At 49.9% G+C, this 21,250-nt stretch overlaps 1 protein-coding gene across 2 annotated transcripts in view; it reads left to right on the top strand.

The window, feature by feature from the left end:
* The window catches only part of LOC144494767 (A-kinase anchor protein 2-like), a 172,391-nt gene that overhangs the window by 126,001 nt on the left and 25,140 nt on the right, over positions 1-21,250 (top strand). For both annotated transcript variants that reach the window (XM_078214078.1, XM_078214077.1), the window contains exon 2: positions 14,894-17,432. In XM_078214078.1, the coding sequence (XP_078070204.1) occupies positions 15,005-17,432 (2,428 nt within the window). In that variant the 5' untranslated portion in view covers positions 14,894-15,004. The remainder of the gene's footprint in view (positions 1-14,893; positions 17,433-21,250) is intronic.

The following is a 21,250-nucleotide window of genomic DNA, read 5'->3' as shown; positions in this document are numbered from 1 at the left end:
TGCACGTTCTTCTATGGGTTGCCTCCGGGTGCTCCGGTTTCCTCCCACAGTCCAAAGATGTGCGGGTTAGGTGGATTGGCCATGCTAAATTGCCCCTTAGTGTCAGGGGGACTAGCTAGGGTAAATGCATGGGGTTATGGGGATAGGGCCTGGGTGGAATTGTGGTCGGTGCACTCTCAATGGACCGAATGGCCTCCTTCTGCACTGTAGGGATTCTATGATTCTAACCGTTTCCTTTTTCAAAGAGCTAGTGCAAGTAGGATGGGCTGAATGGCTTAATTCTCTCCTGCTTGGAGAGTCTATATCAGTCAAAGTCAAGCTACTGTTCCAGTTTTGGGAAAAACAGGGTAGATGAGGGCAACTGCTGGTACTTAACATATTAAATTGTTCTCCAATGGAAAATTATTCTTACTCTGCCCCCAGAACGTTCCATTGCAGAAGTCTCAGAATTCCACCTCAGGCAGCAGGCTAAATATATATATATATTTCAATTTTGAAGGGTTTATATAGTTAATCCTTAAAGTTCATACCAACCAGATTACCAAAGGTCATGCTTAATGTGTTTTATTTTTATTTTTAATGGAACTGAAGTGTCAGATCTCACACTGAGGGACACGAGTGAGGGCGAAAGGGAGTAAGGCTGGCGATCGGGTGAATCGAGAATTAGCAATTATTGGTGCAAGTGGTGGCACAATGGCACAGAGGTTAGCACTACTGCTTCACTGCGCCAGGTTCACTTCCCAGTTTGGGTCACTGTCTGTGTGGAGTTCGCACGTTCTCCCCGTGTCTGCGTGGGTTTCCTCCGGGTGCTCCGGTTTCCTCCCACAGTCCGAAAGATGTGCTGGTTAGGTGAATTGGCCATGCTAAATTCTCCCGAACAGGCGCCGGAGTGTGGTGACTAGGGGATTTTCACAGTAACTTCCTTGCAGCATTAATGTAAGCCTACTTGCGACACTAACAAATAAACTTTAAGCTTTAGAAAGAAAAATCTGGGCAAAGCAAGGAACCAGTGGCTTCGAGGGAAGAATGGATCAGAGCAGGCAACAGTAGCATGCATCTCTCTTTCATTGCAACAACAACCTCCATTTATAAAGCCCCTTCAATGAAGTACAGTCGCCAACCCTCCGAAATTGGAAGGGAGTCTACCAGAATCGGCACCATCTATCTCCTGGTGATTATTAAAAGCAAGCTAAAAGATTTTAACAGGGTGCACAGGATGGATGTTGAGTGAGCGAGGGAGTGGCAGACAGCTGTAACTTTGGTCTCGGGGGAGGGGAAGGTTGGTGGGGGGGGGTGGGGAGTGGGGGTGGTAGCCAGACATTTGCAGAGCATTGGCTCTCCTTCCAGTAAAGATGGTGGACCCCAAAGAAGTGTTGATGCCCTCGGCCTATCTGTGGGGCCTGGGGATTGGTAGTTTGGATCTTCTCACCACCCTCATTCCTCACTTCTGAGACAGAGGAAGTGCAGGTGGGTTAGTTCTCTCCAAGAGGCCGCCCATTCCCGGAGGGGGTGCCAGGCAGAAGCGGGAGGGGGCGGGTGCGGGTTCCTCAGCCTGCAATGCAGTGAGGGTCTGGGCCTGGGGAAGTCGGGCGGTCCCAAATTCCGTGGCTCTCGGCCTGGCTGAGAGACCCAATGGCGGGAGAATATGTGGGGGAAGGTGGGTGGGGGACAGGTAGCTTGGTCACGTGACATCTCCCAGAATCATAGAATCCCTACAGTGCAGAAGGAGGCCATTCAGCCCTTTGAACCTGTACCGACCACAATCCCATGCAGGCTCTATCTCCGTTACCTCAAGTATTTACCTTCCTAATCCCCCTGATACTAAGGGGCAATTTACCATGGAAAATCAACCTAACCTGCACATCTTTGGAGTGTGGGAGGAAACCGGAGCACCCAGAGGAAACAAAGAACAAAGAACAGTACAGCACAGGAAACAGGCCCTTCGGCCCTCCAAGCCTGTGCCGCTCCTTGATCCAACTCGACTAATCGTTTGTATCCTTCCATTCCCAGGCTGCTCATGTGACTATCCAGGTAAGTCTTAAACGATGTCAACGTGACTGCCTCCACCACCCTACTTGGCAGCGCATTCCAGGCCCCCACCACACTCTGTGTAAATAACATCCCTCTAATATCTGAGTTATACCTCGCCCCTTGAGCCCGTGAACCCGCGTGATCGTCACTTCTGATCTGGGAAAAAGCTTCCCACCATTCACCCTATCTATCCCCTTCATAATCTTGTACACCTCTATTAGATCTCCCCTCATTCTCCGTCTTTCCAGGGAGAACAAGCCCAGTTTACCCAATCTCTCCTCATAGCTAAGACCGTCCATACCAGGCAACATCCTGGTAAACCTTCTCTGCACTCTCTCTACTGCCTCCACGTCCTTCTGGTAGTGCGGCGACCAGAACTGGACGCAGTACTCCAAATGTGGCCTAACCAGCGTTCTATACAGCTGCATCATCAGACTCCAGCTTTTATACTCTATACCCCGTCCTATAAAGGCAAGCATACCACATGCCTTCTTCACCACCTTCTCCACCTGTGTTGCCACCTTCAAGGATTTGTGGACTTGCACACCTAGGTCCCTCTGTGTTTTTATACTCTTGATAGCTCTGCCATTTATTGTATAACTCCTCCCTACATTATTTCTTCCAAAATGCATCACTTCGCATTTATCTGGATTAAATTGGGAAACCCATGTAGACACGGGGAGAACGTGCAAACTCCATACAGACAGTGACCCAAGCCGGGAATCGAACCCAAGTCCCTGGCGCTGTGAGGCAGCAGCGCTAACCACTGTGCCGCCATGTCCAGCTGGAGCTGGAAATCCCATAACTAAGTGAAATCTCCCAAGGAGCTTCACAGGAAGGTGATCAGACAAAAGTTGACACAAGAGCCACGTAAGCTATTAGAGCCAGTGACCAAATGTTAACACATTACATTCTAAGGAGCATCTAAAAGGAAGGGATTTGAATTGATTCATTATTGTCTCCTGTATTAGGACAGAGTGAAAAGTATTGTTTCTTGCGCGCTATACAGACAAAGCATACCGTTCATAGAAAAGGAAGGTAGAGGGTGCAGAATGTAGTGTTACATCACAGCTAGGGTGAAAAGAAACTTAATTTGAGGCAGGTCCATTCAAAAGTCTGACAGCAGCAGGGAAGAAGTTGTTCTTGACTTGGTTGGTACGTGACCTCAGATTTCAGTATCTTTTTTCCGATGGAAGAAGATGGGAGAGAGAATGTCCAGGGTGTGTGGGGTCCTTGATTATGCTGGCTGCTTTTCTGAGGCAGCGGGAAATACAGACAGAGTCAATGGATGGGAGGCTGGTTTGCGTGATGGATTGAGCTATATTCATAATCCTTTTGTAGTTTCTTGCGGTCTTGGTCAGAGCAGGAGCCATACCCAGCTGTGATACAACCAGAAAGAATGCTTTCTCGGTGCATCTGTAAAAGTTGGGAAGAGTCGTGCCAAATTCGGACCTGCCGAATTTCCTTAGCCTCCTGAGAAAGTAGAGGTGTTGGTGGGCTTTCTTATCTATAGCATCAGCACGGAGAGCCCAGGACAGGTTGTTGGTGGCCTGAACACCAAGAAACTTGAAGCTCTCGACCATTTCCACTTCGTCCCCGTTGATGTAGACAGGGGCATGTCCTCCACTATGCTTCCTGAGGTCGAGGACTATCTCCTTTGTTTTCTTGACATTGAGGGAGAGATCATTATGGTCATACCAGTTTACCAGATTCTCTAACTCATTCCTGTACTCCATCTCATCATTGTTTGAGATCCAACCCACTACGGTGGTGTCATCAGCAAACTTGAAAATCAAGTTGAAGGGGAATTTGGCCACACAGTCAGAGGTGTGTAAGGAGTATAGTAAGGAGCTGAGGACACAGCCTTGTGGGGCACCGGTGTTGAGGATGATCGTGGAGGAGGTGTCGCTGCCTATCCTTACTGATTGCAGTCTGTGGGTTAGGAAGTCTAGGATCCAGTCACAGGGGAGAAGGTGTAGGGAAGGAGTTTCAGAGCTTTGGGCCTAGGCAGCTAATTGCAGGGCCTGCAAATGGTCGAGTGACCAAATTCAGTTAGGAAGAGGCCAGAATTGGAGAAACTCATAGTTCTCAGAGGGTTGTGAGGTGGATAAGGTTATGGGTTGAAGGAAACAAGGATTGTTTGAACACAAGGATGAGACTTGGGTGTGAGTTAGGATACAGGCCGCAGAAATTTGGGTGAGGTGGAGGTTTATAGAGAGTGGGAGATGGGAGGCCATCGGGGAAAGCATCACATCTGGGGGTAACTGTGGCATGGAGTTAGTTTGCTTACAAAGCTGCCAACAAACACATTCTGTGTTGCCTGGTCAGTGACGCTGCCACAGAATGTTATTCCATGAAGTAAACCAACTTGTGACGCTACTGCATGTGGAGGTAGTTAATGGAAAAGACAACTGAAATTGTAATCCAAACACTTCATCAATACCGCAACCTTGGAAGAAAATTGTAGCATTTTTTAAATGAGACTATACTGTCAAAAATAGGAGTAAATCACTCCGGACTTCAGGCAGTTCTAGCCCGGGGCGTAAAAAGTCTTGAACGATGACTAAATGATGGATGGGGGCGATATCAAACTTCACATTGTGATCGAAGGGCATATTGCAATCCAAATAATGGTTGGAGCATTCGTTTCCTGTTGACATAAATCAGAATGTCAACTCTACTGTCTCCAGCTGCTTCTAACTCTCCTTTCTCCTCAGCCCTCACTTAAAGCAAAATTAAGTTTAGCTGCGTTTCAGAAATCCTTGTCCGGGATCTAAACTATTAGCAACATTCCCTTGAAAAATTCCGCACGCTGTGTGAACATTCTTACCTTGATTCTTTTTGTTTATTTCCCACCTTTGTCCTCCTTCAACCATTTCTAAGAATCCTGTTGACTTTCTTTTCCAGAAATATGTATCTCCTTCTCAGAAAGGCCACTTTTAACATCCCGCTAACTGACTTTCGGTTTCCTGCACAGCAGTGTGACAACAACTCACTTTCTCAAATTCCCTGACAGTGAGCCAGAGTCTCGCTGCACAGACTTATCGCAACTCAGCGCGGCATTACTAAACCAGGCTGTTATTCCGTGTAGCTCAAGGCCACAAGGTCACCGTCCAGTCCTCTTGGGTCAACGGATGTCTTTTCTTGTCGAATCATAGGATCCCTACAGTCAGAAGGAGGCCATTCAGCCCGTCAAGTCTGCACTGACCACAATCCCACCCAGGCCCTATCCCCATAATCCCATGTATTTAGAAGTCTCACAACACCGGGTTAAAGTCCAATAGGTTTATTTGGTATCACGAGCTTTCGGAGCACTGCTCCTTCATCAGGTGAGTCAACGCCGGAATCTCCACATCATGCCTATGCATTTACCCTAGCTAGCCCCCCCTGACACTAAGGGGCAATTTAGCATGGCCAATCCACCTAACCCGCACGTCTTTCGGACTGTAGGAGGAAACCAGAGCACCCGGAGGAAACCCGCGCAGGGAGAATGCGCAGACTTCTCACAGTGACCCAAGCCGGGGATCGAACCCGGGTCCCTGGCGCTGTGAGACAGCAGTGCTAACCAGCAGTGCTACCCCCCCCCCCCCCCCCCCCCCCCCCCACCACCCACCCACCATGTTTATCTGCATAACAACAAGAATAACCCTTCAAAAGGAACTCATCGGGCATGCTCTGTTGGAAAGTCAGTGCAGACCCAATGGGCCAAATGGCCTCCTTCTGCACTATAGGGATTCTATGGATTCTGTCGGGATTCTGTGAGGTGCTTGTGTCAACCTGAAGCCTTGAACGAACTTATATACCTCCATAGCATAACACTCCTGCAATGAACTGAGGTGACACAGTGGCACAATGGTTAGCACTGCCGCCTCACAGTGCCAGGAACCCAGGTTCAATTCCGGCCTTAGGTGACTGTCTGTCTGGATTCTCCCCAGGTCAGCGTGGGTTTCCTCCGGGTGCTCTGGTTTCCTCCCACAGTCCAAAGATGTGCAGGTTGTTAGAGTGTAAACGGTGACAACTTTGTATTGGATGTAATGTGGCCAATGGGAACAAGATGTTAGGGTCAGCTGACTCAGTATAAATAAGGAACAATGTAGAATTGTGGGAAGCTTGGAGTGGACCAGGGCGAGGCCCCAAGTTTGGAATAATGAAGTTTCTTTATTAAACCCTTTCTTTGATTTATAAGTTGGAATAAGTTTTGTTGCATTTTCATTTCTACATCTTTGAAGAGTTCCTTCTGAGGAAACACAGGTTAGGTGGATTGGCCATGCTAAATTGCCCCTTAGTGTCCCAAGATGTGTAGGTTAGATGGATTAGCCATGGGAAATGCACGGGGTTACGGGGGGTAGGGTGGGGGAAAGGGCCTGAATAAGGTACAGTGCCAGAGAGAGTTGGCACAGACTCAATGGGCCGAATAGCCTCATTCTACACCGCAGGGATTCTATGATTGTGTCTGGAATGGAGGGAGATCTTACTGGGTTTAAAAATAAGGGTGAGGCATTTGTCACCACCCCACCCCCTCCCCCCGCCCCCCCCAAAATTCTTTGGAACAGTTTCCAAATCCAAAGAAGTTCACACAATATAAACAAACCTTCTCCAGCCCATCGTCCCCCAGATGTCAAAGAGGGTTTCCATTTGGGATGGCTCTTTTTTTTCTCCTCTAAGTCCTTATTAATTATGGATTTTTTTATTGGATATTTATTTACAGTGTTGTTTCTATGATTCTAAATATGAATATATGAATTGGGAGCGGGAATAGGCCATTCGGCCCCTTAAGCCTGCTCCGCCATTCAGTAAGATCATGACTGATCTGATCTGAGCTGACCTCAACTCCACATTAAGCCTACTTACTCCTGATAACCTTCGACTCCTTAGCTGGCCAACAATCACTCTCCCTCTGCCTTAAACATATACAAAGCAGTTCCCTACTGGAGGGTTGGCAACCCTCTACAACACAGTGTTGTTCATCCAAACATGGAACAGGGTATATTGAGATATACCTGAACTGGCTCCATTGCTTTGACTATCCAAGGCTTATAAAGCTCAGCGCTTATGGGGGGGTAATTTTCCCGTCTCACCCGTCATGGGAATCGTAGCGGGCGGGGGGGCGGACCATGCAAAGGTCCGTTAACTTGGGCAGTATTTTCCGGTTTTGGGACGAGGATGGAAAATCCCTTCCATGGAGTTTTGGACTCTGAACAAAGAACAAAGAAAATTACAGCACAGGAACAGGCCCTTCGGTCCTCCGAGCCTGCATCAACCATGCTGCCCGACTGAACTAAAACCCCCTACCCTTCTGGGGACCATATCCCTCTATTCCCATCCTATTCATGTATTTGTCCAGACACCCCTTAAAACTCACTAGCGTATCTGCTTCCACTACCTCCCCCGGCAGCGAGTTCCAGGCACCCACCACCCTCTGTAAAAAAACTTGCCTCGTGCATCTCCTTTAAACATTGCCTCTCGCACCTTAAACCTGTGCCCCCTAGTAATTGACTCTTCCACCCTGGGAAAAAGCTTCTGACTATCCACAAGGAAAAGGTTCTGTGAGGGCTGGACATTTACAAACACTTCTCCAGCCATTGACTCAGTGTAACACCGGAACAGGCAAGAGGTACGGTCTGAAATGTAAATTAAGCAACTGTGATGGAAGAGCTTTGCCATCAGAACTTTCGCGAAGCTTACAATTCAGAAATGCGTTATTAGGCACAGGAGCAAGTCAGTCAGATGATGTGTCCAGTGTGTGTGTGTGCTTTATGTTATCACCATATTAAGGAACACCACTCTGATGGAAGAGGTTCACTGGAGCATCTGATAGTCATATTTACAACTTGGTCTCAACATTTCAAAGTACAATCTTCACAAGCCAATTTATCAGCTCCTATAGTCATAAAGTCTATTCATTATCGTCCTTTAATACGTGCCACACCGCTTTAGGGCAGACGTTTCATATTTGAGAGAATATTGGGAGGGGCAACCTTATCAGAATTTGTCAAAGCATCAGGCTCAGTCAGAAAACTGGCGTCTAACTAGGGATGGGCAATAAATGCTGACCAGCCAGTGATGCCCATGTTCCACAATTGAATTAAAATAAAAGCTCTCTCATTGCACACACCAGTTTTTTCCCCCGAGAGTTTGAGCCTCTTTAAAGAGAAGGGAATAAGTGGGTGTGGTTTACTTTGGGGGGGGGCGGAGACTCTTAGAACCAGCAACAGTCTCCATGGCCGCCATCTTTAAAGGCCACCCATTATGAACGCGATCCTGATTACATCGCCAGCGAGATTGGCAATTTCGGGTTTTTCTCCGGATTTTGCAACCCCCCACACACTGCTGGTGATCCCACGCACGGAGGGTCTGGGCTCAAGATCCTGGCCATTGTTTATAAAGCAGGCAAGTTGACCAGACATCACATGCCCTGTTGGTTGCCAATTTTAGTGGGAAATATCCCCGGAGGTGCCCCCCACGCTCGCCCCCTCTCCCCCCACTCCCTCCCCCCCACCAATTCCCACAACCCCACCCAGTCATAGAATCACAGAACTATAGAATCCCTACAGTGCAGAAGGAGACCATTCGGCCCATCAAGTCTGCACCGATCACAATCCCACCCAGGCCGTTGCCCCGTAACCCCACATATTTACCCTGCTAATCCCCCTGACATTAAGGGGCAATTTTAGCATGGCCAATCAACCTAACCCACACACCTTTGGACTGTGGGAGGAAACCGGAGCACCTGGAGGAAACCCACGCTGACACCGGGAGAATGTGCAAACTCCACATCCGGAGAGTGACCCGAGGCTGGAATTCATAGAATTCATAGAAACCCTACAGTGCAGAAAGAGGCCATTCGGCCCATCGAGTCTGCACCGACCACAATCCCACCCAGGCCCTATCCCCATATCCCTACATATTTTACCTGCTAATCCCTCTAACCTATGCATCTCAGCTCGCTAAGGGGCAATTTTTAGCATGGCCAATCCACCTAACCCGCACGTCTTTGGGCTGTGGGAGGAAACCGGAGCACCCGGAGGAAACCCACGCAGACACGGGGAGAATGTGCAAACTCCACACAGACAGTGACCGGAGCCGGGAATCGAACCCAGTTCCCTGGAGCTGTGAGACAGCAGCGCTAACCACTGTGCCACCCTGCAGTCAAACAGCATTATTTCCTCCCATTGCCGCTATTTTTTTAACTAATAAAAGAATCTGTTCAAAGAAAGTGTAAAGGGCTCCTCCGTTTTCCTTAATGCCCTTTGGGTTTTTCTCCCCGGGTTGCCTGCAGGAGATTTATCTTTACCTTATAATCTCCAGAAATTAATCATGGAGGGTTGGCAACGTCTTTAACACCATTGAGTCAGAGCCTCCTAACTTGGCTTCCCAGCCTGCTTCTAAACTAACTCCAGGAACTCTACACAATTCCTTTCAATTTGTTATCTCCTGTTTTCCGTAGCTCTGGAGTATGACGTGTGTGTACAAATTAGTTCACTGCAATCTCATCGCTGTTATCCGTTCAGTTGCTCATTTTGTCCCTTGGCCGATGAGATTGGGACATTGCACTCTTGATTTGATTTATTATTGTCACATGTACTTGCATAGAGTGAAAAGTCATTGTTTCTTGCGCGCTATACAGACAAAGCATACTGTTCATAGAGAAGGAAACGAGAGAGTACAGGATGTAGTGTTACAGTCACAGCTAGGGTGTCGAGAAAGATCAACTTAATGCGAGGTGGGTCCATTCAAAAGTCTGACAGCAGCAGGAAAGAAGCTGTTCTTGAGTCGGTTGGTACGTGACCTCAGACTTTTGTATCTTTTTCCCAACGGAAGAAGATGGAAGAGAGAATGTCCGATTGCGTGGGGTCCTTGATTATGCTGGCTGCTTTGCCGAGGGAGCGGGAAGTGTAGACAGAGTCAAAGAACAAAAGAACAAAGAACAATACAGCACAGGAACAGGCCCTTCGGCCCTCCAAGCCCGCGCCGCTCCCCGGTCCAGGATTGAATCCTGAATCCAGGATCCCCGCCCAATTTTCCAGCCTATCTACATACTAATATCCTATCCACCGAGCTGTCCCTCACAGCTATGATGCTTTGTTCATCACAACCTATTAACTCACCCCCACCCCCCCATTCCAGACCATGTGATCTCCAGGGAGGGGCGAAAACCCAGGGTGAAAACCCCAGGGCCAATATGGGGAAAAAAAAATCTGGGAAATTCCTCTCCGACCCCCTGAGGCGATCGAAACGAGTCCAGGAGATCACACTGGCCCTGATCAGAAAATGCTTCCCAACCCTATTCATTTCCACTTCCACGAACACCATATGAATTCCCTGCCCCCGAGACAGGTTCCCAACTATCCGCAGTCTCGCTCTGTACTGGCACCAGCAAGATGATCATAGAATGAAGCCTTGAAACGAGAAACCAGGAACAATTAGCCCGCGCCGCTCCCTGGTCCAAACTAGACGACTCTTTTGTATCCCTCCATTCCCACTCCATTCATATAGCTGTCTAGATAAGTCTTAAACGTTCCCAGTGTGTCCGCCTCCACCACCTTGCCCGGCAACCCATTCCAGGCCCCCACGACCCTCTGTGTAAAATATGTCCTTCTGATATCTGTGTTAAACCTCCCCCCCTTCACCTTGAACCTATGACCCCCTCGTGAACGTCACCACCGACCCGGGGAAAAGCTTCCCACCGTTCACCCTATCTATGCCTTTCATAATTTTATACACCTCTATTAAGTCTCCCCTCATCCTCCGTCTTTCCAAGGAGAACAACCCCAGTTTCCCCAATCTCTCCTCATAACCAAGCCCCTCCATACCAGGCAACATCCTGGTAAACCTCCTCTGTACTCTCTCCAAAGCCTCCACGTCCTTCTGGTAGTGTGGCGACCAGAACTGGACGCAGTATTCCAAATGCGGCCGAACCAACGTTCTGTACATCTGCAACATCAGACCCCAACTTTTATATTCTATGCCCCGTCCTATAAAGGCAAGCATGCCATATGCCTTCTTCACCACAATGGATGGGAGGCTGGTTTGAGTGATGGATTGGGCTATATTCACGACCTTTTGTCGTTTCTTGCGGTCTTGGGCAGAGCAGGAGCCACACCAAGCTGTGATACAACCAGAAAGAATGCTTTCTATGGCATATCTGTAAAAGTTGGTGAGAGTCGTAGCTGAGATGCCAAATTTCCTTAGACTTCTGAGAAAGTAGAGGTGTTGGTGGGCTTCCTTAACGATAGAGTCGGCATGGGGGGGAGCCAGGACAGGTTGTTGGTGATCTGGACGCCTAAAAACTTGAAGCTCTCAACCGTTTCTACTTAGTTCCTGTTGATGTAGACAGGGGAGTGTGGTCAGGATACCCTGGAGTTTATCAGTGTTTGCAAGACAACCTCCCATACAAAATATTGTTGAAAACCACTCCCAGATCGACCAGTGGAGTTGATACAATGAGTTCATCTGCATGGATTAGCATCACCGTGTGCATGTTCACAATGCCTCACTCAAAACCAGGAGACGTCCTAGTGGTATTATCGCTAGACTATTAATCCAGAAACTCAGCTAATGTTCTGGGGACCCGGGTTCGAATCCCGCCACGGCAGATGGTGGAATTTGAATTCAATGAAAAAATCTGGAATTAAGAATCTACTGATGACCGTGAAACCTTTGTCGATTGTCGGAAAAACCCATCTGGGTCACTAATGTCCTATGGGTAAGGAAATCTGCCGTCCTTATCTGGTCTGGCCTACATGTGGCTCCAGAGCCACAGCAATGTGGTTGACTCTCAATTGCCCTCGGGCAACTAGGGATGGGGGATAAATGCTGGCCCAGCCGGCGACGCCCATGTCCCACGAATGAATAAAAAAACACATATCTGAGGTAAAAAAAAACAGAAAATGCCGGAAACATTTGGCTGCTTGCACAGTGTCTGGAGTTAGCGTTTCGATTCCATTATGACTCTTCCTCTGAATCACCAGAACTGTTACAGCAGAGAAGGAAGCCATTTGGCCCATAATGTCTGCACCAGCTCTTTTGGAGAGCTGGACTCGAAACATTAACTGTTTCTCCCTCGCTCCACAGCTGCTGCCAAACCTGCTGAGATTTTATTAATTTCCAGCACTTTCTTGTATTTTCAGATTTGTGGCATTTTGCAGACATTTCAGGTAATTTCAGGTAATCAGTTAAGGGATTGGATGGAACGTGAGAATTTTTTTTCAGTGTACATCAATGCTCTGTTTATAAGCTGCACTGCACCGCCTGAAATGGAGATGAAACACGCTCAAGAGTAACTTTCAAAGGAGAGTTGGATAAATACTTGAAAGGGAAAAGTTTGCGCATGCAGAGAGGTACCAATCAGTTAGCTCCTCATGGGGCTAGCAGAGATTAATTGAATTTGAATTTTACCAGCTACCATGGTGGGATTTGAACCCATGTCTTCAGTGCATCAACCTGGATCTCGAGCTCACTGACATTACCACGACACCACCAACTCCCCTCAACAGAGCGGGTGGCTGTGTAGGCTGACTTAATGGCTAGAACATTCACCAATTCACCAAAGATCCTTAGACAGCACCTTCCAAACCCACCACCTTTTCCATCTAGAAGGACAAGGGCAGCGGACATATGGGAACACCACTGCCTGCAAGTTCCCCTCCAAGCCACTCACCATCCTGATTTGGAAATATATCACCTTTCCTTCACAGTCGCTGGCTCAAAATCCTGGAATACCCTCCCTAACGGCACTCTGGGTCAACCCACAGCATGTGGACTGCAGCGATTCAAGAAGGCAGCTCACCACCACCTTCTCAAGGGCAACTAGGGATGGGCAATAAATGCTGGCCCAGCCAGCGACGCCCATGTCCCACGAATGAATAAAAGAAAAACATGGGGGAGCATGTCATGTGAAGAAACCTCCAGGAATACTTCCAATCACAGTTGACAACCCTCAGCCTTGGGTTGGTGGGGGAGGGGGAGTTGGGGGGGGGGGGGGGGGGTAGAGGCGGCCTCAATAGGGCAGGGGAATGGCAGGCTGATTGTCGAGGCTCCTCAGGCAGGCATCTAAATCCAGGGGGATATCCCGAACACGATGGGCTGGGTGGTCTCCTCTGTGCTGTGAGGTAAACGATAAATAACCTTGGGTCTATTCCACCGAGAATTGGGAAGGCAAGCAAGACAGCTCCACACAAGGCAACTCTTTAACTGCTCCACTGCTAAATCTGGATTAAAGCAACAAGGCTTGGTGTCAGCAAGCTTAAATATGCAAGAGTGGTGGACCTAATAAGGTCATCCTCGCTGTGGTTCTCCACTCAGTCTGCTAGTACCCGATCAAAACACAGAGTTTAATAGTTTGAAGCAACGATGAGAGGAAATGTGGTAAACTTAATCTTGGGGGGGGGGGGGAAATGACACCGAGAGAAAACGATGTGGCAAAATATAATCTGTCAAAACAAAATCTATGCAGCTCTTAACCATGGTCTGACAATGCACACTGATAAAGCCAAAGCTAATGTTCTTATTGACTGCTATAAATAAACCCGAATAACCTCTCCAAGGTGCTGTATTTAAAGACTCAGTTTGTTGTCATGTCCCTCGTTGGAATTGAACATGCTAGCTTAATCTCTCCGTGGCCATAATTCCCCACCGCCGCTCCTCTGGCAGAAGTGTTACCCGCCGGAGTGTCACAGCCCCGTGGCGGTGGTGATGGGAGGGGGTAAATGAATGGGAGCGCCATTCAAAACTCCACTGACTGCGGCGGGACTGTAAAATCCCACTGGCGTAAAATTCCGCCCACCCTGTCGTGAATGGTCGGCTGGGGAACTGAGTGGGTAAAAGGTACTTGCCAGATCTAGAAGGCGTCTCAGTTTTTAAAACATTCATTCATGGGACATGGGCGTCGCTGGCTGGGCTAGTATAGAATTCCTACAGTGCAGAAGGAGGCCATTTGGCCCATCTGCACCGAACACAATCTCACCCAGACCCTATTCCCGAAACCTCTCATATTTACCCTACTAATCCCCCTGACATTAGGGTCAACTTAGCATGGCCAATCAACCTAACATTGATTCCCCATGCTAAGTAGCTCTTGGAGGGCAGTTGAGAGTCAACCACATTGCTGTGGCTCTGGAGTCACACACAGGCCAGACCAGGTAAGGGCAGCAGATTTCCTTCCCGAAAGGACATTAGTGAACCAGATGGGTTTTTCCGACAATCTACAATGGTTTCATGGTCATCAGTAGATTCTTCATTCCAGATATTTTTTTAATTGAATTCAAATTCCACCATCTGCCGTGGTGGGATTCAAACCCAGATCCTCAGAACATTAGCTGAGTTTTTGGATTAATAGTCTAGCGATAATACCACTAGGCCACCGCCTCCTCCTCAGTGATTCCTGTTGTGTTGAATGGGCGAGGGCAAAGTGTGTTGGTGGCTAGCTGATGGAAGTATGGGCCATTGGGACTAAGACACCTTCTGGAACAAAAGGGGCAAATGTAGGAAGGCTCTGTCTAATTAGGAGACAGTCCAGGACGTGAGAGGAAGGAACAAAGGAAAGGGAGGAGCCATTCAGCCCCTCAAACCTTCTCCAGCCCCTCAAACCTTCTCCACCTTTCAATTCGATCATCCGTATCTTAATTCCATCTACTAGCCTTAGTTCTGTAAGCCTTCTGATTGGTTGAGGAGACACCAAGTTGTGTGCCCTGCTCCCATAGGTCCCTTGTTGAGGGGGACGCACCCAGGCAGCTCTTGAATGACCATAAGTTGTTCTCCAAATGGCCAAGGGTGAAGTGTCCAGCAACTGTAATGTGATGTATTTTTCATGCTGTTTGGATGTTTGAGACTTTAATGGTTTTTGCCTTTTTATGTTGTGCAGAAACCCCCTCCCAGCCCCCTGGAGGACGAGAGCGAACGGACGGAGGGAAAATGCAGAAAAAGGACTGATTCGTCCAGCCCTGCCCATTTGTCTCCTGGACAAGAAAGGAGGATGGAAATAGACGGTACAAAGACCAGCAGCACGGTGATGCCAAAGGTGGCGGTCTCAGAATCGGCTGCAGTGGACGGTCAGCTCAATCACCTGGGTGGGAGAGGCCAGAACGGCGTCCAGAGTCGGCACGAATCACTGGACAGCGACGTTGCGAAGGAGATCAGGTATCTCGATGAGGTTCTGGAAGCCAACTGTTGCGATTCCAATCTGGAGAACGGATCAAATGTGCCGACTTCTCCCGTGCCGTGCGCCGTGACGGTGGTTGAGCCAAGCCCAGCTGTTGCCACGGCGCCCGACACTGCAGTCCCTCCTGCCAATCCCGCCGTAACCGTGACGAGGGAAGAGTCGCCTCTCATTGAGCAACAGGAAGCTGGCGATGCAAGGAAGGATGAGGTGAAGCTGAATGGCCATTCGCTGGGCAATGCCGCGGCGGAACACGGTCCCAATCAGAACAACGTGGGGGGCGAACAGCAACAGGGGTCAAATTCCAGGAGGTCCTCGCAGGACGGAGAAGCTGCCATTGTCCCTCTGAAGAAAGAGGCCAAATTTGAACTCCGGGCCTCCCATAAGGACAAAAAACCCTCCAGACTTTTTGTGGACGATGACACAAATGAAGCCTACAGGATTAAGAAGATGCGAGCGTCCAATGAAATAGCAGAACTGGAGAGAGCGAGGCAGGAGGTGATCAAAAGCCAGGTGGTAAAGAAGAACCCCAGCATCGCAGAGAAATGGAAGCCACCACAAGAGAAGTCTATCGAAGAGCAGTTGGACCCAGACAAGCTGGAGTCGCACAAGAAATACGCAGAACGGAAGCAGAAGAAGCAGAGTGGGGGTCTCTCCCCAGTCTCCCCCAGGCAGAAAGCCCACGTTTTCGTAACGCCAGAGCCCGCCATCGTAAGCAGAGAAGATGTCGTCACGGAGCAGATAGATTTTTCCACGGCGAGGCAGCAGTTTTTAAAAATGGAGAACAGATCCGAACCTGGCACCCGGTCCGGACACAAGCGGCCGGCTGCCACCAGAGGGGTCACCCCGAGGCCGGGATTAAAGATGGCCGAGGCACCTAAAAGGGAGGGCCCGGCAGCCTCGGTGGTAGTGACTGAGCCAGCGGAGGTCCAGGGGCAGACGGTGCATGTGGGGGCCAGTGAGGTGGCTGTTGTCAAAGCTTCCAAAGTCAGCTTCGTGCCAGAGGGAGGACCAATGGCCACCATGCCGGGGACACCCCCAGCACTGCGGGCCGATCATCAGAAAGAGGCCTCGGGCCTGGCGTCGCCCCGGCAACCATCCCCCGACCAACATATCGGCGACGGCACGAAAGCCGAGATGAACCACAAGGCCTGTGTGGACGAGGAAGGGTTCACCCGGGTCAGAGCGGTGCTGGCAGTGTTGAACGAAGATGGGGACAGCGATGTTTCAGAGCAGTATTTCAAATGCATTGGCCTGCCCACCACGTCAGAGGAACTGGATTCTGGCCTGGATGAGTTGTCCCTCCGGTCCCAGGACACCACAGTGATGGAGACCCTTTCCAATGACTTCAGTATTGACAACGTGAGTGACAGCGGAGCCTCGAACGAGACCACGAACGTTTCCCTGGACTACTCCCTAGGGGGGTCTCAGGAATTTTCCCAGCCTCAGACCCCCCACGCGTTAACACCCGTCGACCGAGAGCGAGACGAAAGCTCTCACAAGAGAGACGGAGCCTTGAGCTCACTCAGCGACGATGAGCTGTACCAGCTAACGTATCCAGGGCTGTCGGACTCCGAGCGGGAGTTGCAGTATCGAGCTGAGATGTTGGTGCAGAACGCCATCCAACTTGCACTGGCTCAGCAGAGCGGCACGGACACTGCGACGGGCGACGCTGGTCAAATGGCATCGCAGCAGCCAACAGCACTGGACCGCAAGCAAGCGGGCACCGACCCTCCTCCGTCTCTGTTGAAACCGCAGGCGGTGGTGCTGGAACCATCGCAGGCATTGCCACCTTCGGCGCAGGAACGGCGACCCTCTGTGCCAAAGGGTTCCCCTACCGGCGAGACGGAGAGCCACAAGGGGGAGAGCTTCCCGTCAGCGGTGGGCAGGCCGTGCAGCAGCACCGATGACCCCCGCGCTGGGTCCCCTCCTTCCCTGTACAAGCCCGAGTTCAGCCCCTTTAGCGACAGTGCCAACTACCTGGAGCCGACGGATTACTCCCGCAACAACGTCTTTGCCAGTCACTCGCAGGAGCCCGAGGTCATTGCCCAGACGGGACCCTTCAAACTGCGCTCCCGCAAACAGAAGACTCTGTCGATGATCGAACAGGACATCCGAGCAGCCCAGGACCGAGAGGAGGAGCTGCGGCGCCAGAGGGAGGTCCTCAGGACAGTGCAAAGACCCAGCAAATTCAGCCAACCTCCGCGCCCAACACAGAGCCCCTCCCCCAGAACAACGGCTCCCGGTAAGACCCTGAAACCTTTTTGTAGACGTTGCTCTCCATCTTTCCAGGCAGGAGACTCAGTTCTTTAGCATGCACCGCACCCTCAATTTGAATTCATGCACCCAACCACTGAGGGGAATTGGATGTGGGGGTGCCAGCAGTTAGCTCGTGCCCACTTTGTTCCAATGGATATAAATGGGAGAATTTGCAGGCAAGTGCAGGGGGCCAGAACTAATTGGCTCTTTCAAAGAGTCAGCACAGCTACGATGGGCCAAAAGACCTTCCCTGTTCATAGAATCCTACAGTGCAACAGGCCATTGGGCCCATCGAGCCTGCACCAACCACAATCCCATCCAGACTCTGTCCCCATAACCCCACATATATACCCTGCTAATCAAAGAACAAAGAACAATACAGCACAGGAACAGGCCCTTCGGCCCTCCAAGCCCGCGCCGCTCCCTGGTCCAAACTAGACCATTCTTTTGTATCCCTCCATTCCCACTCCGTTCATGTGGCTATCTAGATAAGTCTTAAACGTTCCCAGTGTGTCCGCCTCCACCACCTTGCCCGGCAGCGCATTCCAGGCCCCCACCACCCTCTGTGTAAAATACGTCCTTCTGATATCCGTGTTAAACCTCCCCCCGACCTCACCTTGAACCTATGACCCCTCGTGAACGTCACCACCGACCTGGGAAAAACCTTCCCACCTTTCACCCTATCTATGCCTTTCATAATTTTATACACCTCTATTAGGTCACCCCTCATCCTCCGTCTTTCCAGGGAGAACAACCCCAGTTTACCCAATCTCTCCTCATAACTAAGCCCTTCCATACCAGGCAACATCCTGGTAAACCTCCTCTGCACTCTCTCTAAAGCCTCCACGTCCTTCCGGTAGTGTGGCGACCAGAACTGGGCGCAGTATTCCAAATGCGGCCGAACCAACGTTCGATACGACTGCAACATCAGACCCCAACTTTTATACTCTATGCCCCTGACACTAAGGGGCAATTTAGCGTGGCCAATCCACCTAACCCGCTAATCTTTGGGGACTGTGGAAGGAAACCGGAGCATCCGGAAGAAACCCACGCAGACACGGGAGAACGTAACCCGAGGCTGGAATTGAACCCGGGTCCCTGGTGCTGTGAGGCAGCAGTGCTAACCATTGTGCCACCCTTATTGTATGTTTCAATAGATTGCATAGAATTTTTTTTATTCATTCATGGGACATGGGCATCGCTGGCTGGGCCAGCATTTATTGCCCATCCCTAGTTGCCCTTGGAGGGCAGTTGAGAGTCAACCACATTGCTGTGGCTCTGGAGTCACATGTAGGCCAGACCGGGTAAGGATGGCAGATTTCCTTCCCTAAAGGACATCAGTGAACCAGATGGGTTTTTCCGACAATCGACAATGGTTTCATGGTCATCAGTAGATTCTAAATTCCAGATATTTTTTATTGAATCCAAATTCCTACCAGAGCACCTAGTGGAAACCCATTCAGACATGGGGAGAATATGCAGGCTCCACACAGACAGTCACCCAAGCCAGGAATCGAACCCGGATCCCTGGGGCTGTGAGGCAGCAGTGCTAACCACTGTGCCACCGTGCTGCCCCAAACCCTTTCTGAATCTTAACGATATCTATTGGGTTAGTCCCCTGACCTCTTCTCTTCCAGGGATTACGAGAGAGTTTAGCGGAAAAAATACTGACCCAAAACCCCATGGCTAACCTGTGAAGTAGGCCTTGAACCAAAATCACAGCCTGGCATTCAGGAGTCTGGCAAGTGGGCATCGACTGGCAAAAGATCTAGGAGATTTTTTTTATTCCCTAGAGTTGTCAGGAACTGGAATGTTTGACCTGGAAGTTAATTCTTAAATAAATTTTAAAAGAGGTTTTGGTCCAAAGATGTGCAGGGTATGTTGATTGGCCGTGCTAAATTGCCCCTTAGACTGTGGAGGTTAGTTGGATTAGCAGGGTAAATACATGAGGTTACAGGGTTGGGGCCTGGGTGGGATGCTCTGTTGGAGGTTGGTGCAGACTTGATGGGCCGAACGGCCTCCTTCTGGATTTTGGGGTTCTGTGATGCTATGATTTAGAAGGTGCCAGAGGATGAGGAACTTGAGTGTTTTGGACCAGCCTTTTCAACCTCTCCTCACGAGATAACCCTCCCTATCATGTCCCTGTCAGGTAAAGGAATCAAGTCCCACTGTCAGATCCTCAGCACAAAATAAAGATTGGCTCTCCGGTGTAGTGCTGAAGGAATGCTGCACTACTGGAGGTACAACCTTCTTGACTCCTCAAGCCTGTTCAGTCATTCATGAAGATTGGGGCAGCACGGTGGCACAGTGGTTAGCACTGCTGCCTCACAGCGCCAGGAACCCGGGTCTGCTTCCCAGCTTGGGTCACTGTGTGGAGTCTGCACGTTCTCCCCGTGTCTGCGTGGGTTTCCTCCGGGTGCCCCGGTTTCCTCCCACAGTCCAAAGATGTGCGGGTTAGGTGGGATTGACCATGTTAAATTGCTCCTTAGAGTCCCAAGATGTGTAGGTTAGGGGGATTGGCGGGATAAATACTTGGGATTACGGAGATCGGGCTTGGGTGGGATTGTTGTCAGTGCAGACTTGATGGGCCAAATGGCCTCCTTCTGCAGTGTAGGGATTCTATGAAGATCGTGGCGGCACGGTGGCACAGTGGTTAGCGCTGCTGCCTCACAGTGCCGGGGACCCGGGTTTAATTCCCGGCTTGGGTCACTCTCTGTGTGGAGTCTGCACGTTCTCCCCGTGTCTGCGTGGGTTTCCTCCGGGTGCTCCGGTTTCCTCCCACACTCCAAAGATGTGCAGGTTAGGTGGATTGGCCAGGCTAAATTGCCCCTTAGTGTCCCACAATGTGTAGGTTAGGGGGTAAATACGTAGGGTTATGGGGATAGAACCTGGCTGAGATGCTCTGTTAGAGAGTCAGTGTAGAATTGATAGGCTGAATGGACTCATTCTGCATTGTAGGATTCTATGATTCACAGTTCCTCAATTGGATCCTCCCTCAGTCTGCTGTATTCCAGACAATACAAAAGGGGTTTATTTTCCATCTATAAATGCTACTGATAGTTGGGCCCAGATAGAATGATACACCTGGTCTTTGAAACCAGGCCTCACGATAGGTAGAATTCAGGAGAATTTGTGCGGAATCTCCTCCAAGGTGCTTCCTCAGATAACCAACATCACCCTCGATATAAACTTTAACCTTGGCGTTTGTTTTGCTGCGCTCAGTCAGTCGGCAGTCTTTGCCCCGTCAATCGTGTCCAATCCGCACGTTTGACAGACAAAGCTTGTGTGTTAACTCTGACGTTGGGCCTACCCTTTCTTGGCAGCCGCCCGGGTCCCGCTCTGAGGACACTGTCACCGAGCCAGGATCACATCACCGGCAGGCAACGTCTGTTTCTGTTAAAATGTCACCAACTCCCCCCCCAAGGCCCAGTCCCACACAGGAAATGAAATATCAAGAGGTCATCAACTTGTGAAATGAAATCTTCCCTTCACTCCTGAGAGGGAGGAAGGCGGGGGGGGGGGGGGGGTGTTGCTGGGCTTTGCTAAACTGAACAACTGTTCCAGCAAGATGGTCACTTCACTTGGACCCTGTGTGTGGAGGGTGTGAGAGAATAAAGGGACAATCTTGTCGTATATTTAGGGTACAATTTTGTCTTTTAACAAGCATTTAGACAGTTACATGGGGAAGATGGGTATAGAGGGATATGGGCCGAACGCGGGCAACTGGGACTAGCTTAGGGGTTTAAAAAAGGACGCCATGGACAAGTTGGGCCGAAGGGCCTGTTTCCATGCTGTAAACCTCCA

This window comes from Mustelus asterias, chromosome 6, assembly GCF_964213995.1.
Source record: "Mustelus asterias chromosome 6, sMusAst1.hap1.1, whole genome shotgun sequence".
NCBI classification, from domain to species: domain Eukaryota; kingdom Metazoa; phylum Chordata; class Chondrichthyes; order Carcharhiniformes; family Triakidae; genus Mustelus; species Mustelus asterias.
The sequence above is the reverse complement of the archived record's forward strand: the minus strand, read 5'-3'. Positions and strand labels throughout refer to the sequence as shown.